Source organism: Lytechinus pictus, chromosome 5, assembly GCF_037042905.1.
Source record: "Lytechinus pictus isolate F3 Inbred chromosome 5, Lp3.0, whole genome shotgun sequence".
Classification (NCBI taxonomy): Eukaryota; Metazoa; Echinodermata; class Echinoidea; order Temnopleuroida; family Toxopneustidae; genus Lytechinus; species Lytechinus pictus.
The window spans coordinates 23,909,457-23,914,088 of record NC_087249.1 but is presented as its reverse complement, the minus strand read 5'-3'; the positions used below and the strand labels follow the sequence as shown (position 1 = coordinate 23,914,088).

The window sequence follows — 4,632 nt, the reverse complement described above, 5'->3', positions numbered from 1 at the left end:
GAATCGGGTTTATATAACTTGAGCAGACATTTAGAAAGGCTGGCCATTAACAAAGAATTTGTAATTTCCTTTTTTCACTAAAACACTATCTGCACCAATTTAAGTGGCTTACTTTGTGCTGTAGCTACCATGTTGCAGGATGGACCAATATGTAAGAAGTGAGTTGAAGTAGTCAGCCAATGTTAGAAATCTATGTTTGACGAGTATCTTTCATAAAATACATCTTCGGAGTTGTGTTCGGTCATTTGAAAATAAAATATAAAACCTTCAGCATCCTCTTCAAGGATGGTTGAAAATCAGTGGAACATTTGGAACAAGGTTTATTTTACCTTGTAACTATTTGCCAGCTTAAAGTGATTCAATTCTGCAGTGTCCATGTAAATATATTGTGACTGTTGGAATAATTGAAATAACTTTGCGAAAATGGCGTCAGATGCTGACCTAACGTGTATTCCACTTGAAAACGGGGCATCAGATTTGAATACCACCACCGGAAACTGTCTGAATAACAGTGGTTCTGAGCTTGATTACCCCGACTATTTCCAGATGAATGAAACTGCGAGCATGGTGATGAAGACACTGCCAAGAATCGTCATGATACTCATCGCCATAACAGGTCTCACCGGTAACTCCGTGGTCCTTTATATCATCATCAAACACCGGGACATGAGGACAGTTACCAATTACTTCGTTGCGAACCTAGCCATCACAGACATCACATTCTTGATACTTTGTGTCATACCAACAGTGATCGTTATCGGTGGAATGCCCTGGCCACTGGGGGGATTCATGTGTCGCATCAATTCATATTTCCAATATGTAAGTATCCGTATAATTTTCTACCAAGGTAAATTGTTTGATGTTTCCCCCCCCCAAAAAAAAAAATCGTCTATATTTGTTGTGAAGGAACCCCCCCCCCGCCCCACTACTTTTTTAATCTAGATGACATGTTCGCTTACATCTTGTCCATTCTGTTACCTATCGATCTATATGACCATGAAGACGATTTGACTTTGGAGCTCAAACCCCTGACAAGATTCGCTGTCCTTTTCGAAACTTAAAAAAAAAATTGAAAAACAAACTCCAGACAACTTTTGAAAATTTGGCTCAGAATTATCTCCACCTCGTCGAAATGAAGAAGGAAGCCGGTTCGTTTGGAATAGTTTCTTCAATTGTGTTCGTAAAATTATGAGCAATGCAATAGTTGACTCAAATCCAATGACTTTGGAAAATGATACACACAACACTAAATACGCCTTACACATAACATTCAAACCCCGAACAAGATTCGCTGTCCTCTTCGAAACTCTCATAAAACCGGACACCTTTTTAAAAGATATAAGACGGTTTGCTTTGTATAGTTTCTTTAATTTTGTTCCTACAATATCAGCAATGCAATATTTGACTCCAAGCCAATGGAAAGTAACAATCACCCACACACACAGAGAACATGCACGCACACAATCACACACGCCTTACAAATAGTACGCTTGCTAAAAGTTTGGGGCCTATTGATGCCACAAACTTGAAATGCTTAATTTCAGCAAAACGAATGTTTTTGTTCCAGTTGGTAAGCAATCACTGCGCCATCAGTCACGTCGTAATAACGGCCTCTCCACGTTGCATAATTCTCGGAAATCTAACAGTAGCTTTTCCGGTACATACAAAATTACCCCCAAATCAGTATATTCAATTTATTGTCAGTAAGAAATATCATTCTACGGCACCATCTAGTTAAAGCTGGAGTAAGCTGTTCATGGAACGTGCCATCGGTCTCAAAACGTGAATAAGGACAATATACCTTTCCCAGAAGTACAGATAAATCTTTCATTGCCAGAGAAACATTGTAAATGGAGGTATGGTTATCCATTATTATAATGTATGTCCCTTGGTTTGATCATGTCTAAATGTTTCATGTCTAATAAATATTACAGACTATCTTGCGTTTCTATTTTGATTGTTTTAAAACACATACGTGTTAAATATATTAATGATATCAAATCTTATCTTTGACGAATATGTTTGATGAAACAGACCGGCGTTTGAATATTTACAATACTGCAGTGATATAAAGAAAACAAAGAAGAAAAATAATTCAAAGTAAGAAGAGAGTACTTTCTTATATAATTCTACCTCATACTATTTCTTTCATTACATAAGGTATCACATATGTGAAGAAGCTGAAAGCATGTATAGATCCAAGGCTCACCCCATTTTCTTTGGTAGCTTAAATAACTTTACAGTAACGTTGGATTATTAAATGGCATGATTCGTGGACGAGTAGTTCAGATGCTTACCGGTATGATACATCCATAACTTATTATTTCTACTGTTACCGTGATGAAGTCTTTTGGACAAAGTCTAAAAGGGTCATTGGACGTGCTAATGGAATTCTTCTCAAGGCTGGAAGAGGGTTCTACTCGTTCGAGTAGAATGAATGGGAGAATCGAACACCGAGCCGCTTATTTTCCATTACGCGAGAAACTTAAGATGGCCAAATGACGTCGGGAAACGAGTCTTGTGCTTTCTTTACAACCACAAGGGCATAACTCAGATACAGAGTGAAGGCACTGCAAAGAAGATGGAATAAAAAAAAGATAGTAAGAGAGAGAGACAGGAGGAGAAGAGGGAGCGTATGCGGGACGTGATTGTTGTGAAGAAAAGCATTTAAAAAATTATAACAGAGTGGAAGAGAGAGAAGAAGTGAGAGAGAGAGAGAGAAAGAAATATGCATTAAATAATAACATGGGAGAAGAGCGAAATACTGACATAGAGTGAATGGGAAGAAATAATTGGTTGTCCAGGGGTATGTTAGCTCATGTAACCATACCCCTACCTTCACTTCAAAGTAATCACGTGATCAGCCCCGAGCAACAATTTCATTACAGTTTAGAAATGTATACCTTTTCTAATCAACGGCTTAAAATGTCGAAGAGATAAGAATAGTTAGCCATTAATATTGTAATGAATACATTGACCACGCCAATCTTAAATTGAATGAGCGCATGAAGCTTGTTTCTATTTAATACGAATGATAAATGTTCAAAATTTTGTATGCAGCTAATATCCACTGATTTAACTTGTTGGATAAAAGCAAAGTATCGGGATAAACTTGATTTAAAAAAAATCAATCCATTAGAGTCTGGGAGTTGATTGGCTGTCTCTCCTTTCAGACAATACACATTGTTTCATTTGAGATTACTCACCAGCAATTATACTTTCCCTGTACACATTAAGAATATAATGGTCTAGCCTCAGCAAAAAAAGTTGTTTTTGTTAATGGTTGAAAATTTATGACAAAATCTTTGTCAATAACAATATTTCTGTGTGCAACAAGTATATATCGTAATTCCTTGTTCAGAAATAAATCATAAGTCGAACAGGACACGGTAATGGTAATTAAAACAAAAAAATCTTCAATAGTCTTACCATTCATACTAATTGTAATAAGATATAGTTTTAATAGTGAGAAATCAATTACCCGTATGAAGGAGGATTATCACGTAATTACTAATAATGCTCATGATACTGTAGATCGCTATCAGTTTTCTTTGCTTATTTGAGACAATTTAATTTACTCAACGATCATGTTGATTGAAAAGATGGGAGATATTCATGTGTCGACAAGTGAAGTAGGCCTAAAGGGCATGAAATGCCAGTTGTTAGTTATCTATCATTTACAGATGGCTTCGTTCTCTTTCATCATGATTCGGAGTATCGATTTAGTGGCTGCATGTGGGACAGTATTTGCCATGTTCCTTCGAAAGAAGTGAATCAATCCCATATAGACTTCCGACATATGATAAGGGGATATGTCCAAGAATACACGTGATCCAAGTGAGATATCCTCTCTTAGGGACCTCGGGGAGGAACGCAATTAATTCATTCTCCCTCTCTCCACCATGCGGCATCCCACTTCCATTATATATTTTACATTCTGCTCTCCTTAGCACCATTCGATAATATACGGGCAGTCTCTTTTGTCGGTTTATGTTGTTTTCTTTAATTGAGTTAAAAGAACAATAAGTCAAAAGTCATCACTGGCTAAACCATGCATCTTCTATTGATTTTAAGTTTCTTTCCAAAAGAATGTATCTGCATTGTATCATTCTTTAATTCATCCACTCGAAAGGAGAAGCACGACTGTGTACAAAGGAAATATATATATATTTACATTTATGAGAAGGCCGCTTCTTGCGGTATTTCCCCCCATAAACTGCCGATTGCGTAGCTAGATTGTATAAATCCTGGAAAGCTTTGCATTCAATAAAGGGCCTCTGAACTGGGAATTGCAGATCGTAAACGAATCAATCGAATTGATTACTAGCCTGGGAACCGATTGTAAGTGATTTTATGCTGCTTATCTATCTTAATACACAACAGAGAGCAGTGCACTATCGTATCCAGTCATCACATTACCATAATATTCCGTGTATTGGCCAAACTCTAATATATCTTGTGCATGAAATCCTATGAGAGTGCTATAAGCTATCGAAATATATTAGTCAACACGTAATAATCTCAAGAGAATGCACGTGAACATGATCGTACATCATTAAACAAAAAAATAGTTTTTTTTTAAATTAGATGAATAAAAGTATCATTAAGGCACAATACAATTCTTTTTTTTCT

At 36.6% G+C, this 4,632-nt stretch overlaps 1 protein-coding gene across 1 annotated transcript; it reads left to right on the top strand.

Annotated features, from left to right (window-relative positions):
• Positions 1-423: 423 nt before the first annotated feature.
• On the top strand, positions 424-2,175 carry LOC129261644 (kiSS-1 receptor-like). Its single transcript, XM_064099450.1, has 2 exons — positions 424-819; positions 2,161-2,175. The coding sequence occupies exons 1-2, from the start codon at positions 424-426 to the stop codon at positions 2,173-2,175; spliced, it is 411 nt and encodes a 136-aa protein (XP_063955520.1).
• Positions 2,176-4,632: the final 2,457 nt, after the last annotated feature.

Coding starts and splice junctions, on each gene's coding strand:
- LOC129261644 (XM_064099450.1), top strand. CDS start 424: ATGGCGTCAGATGCTGACCTAACGTGTATTCCACTTGAAAACGGGGCA.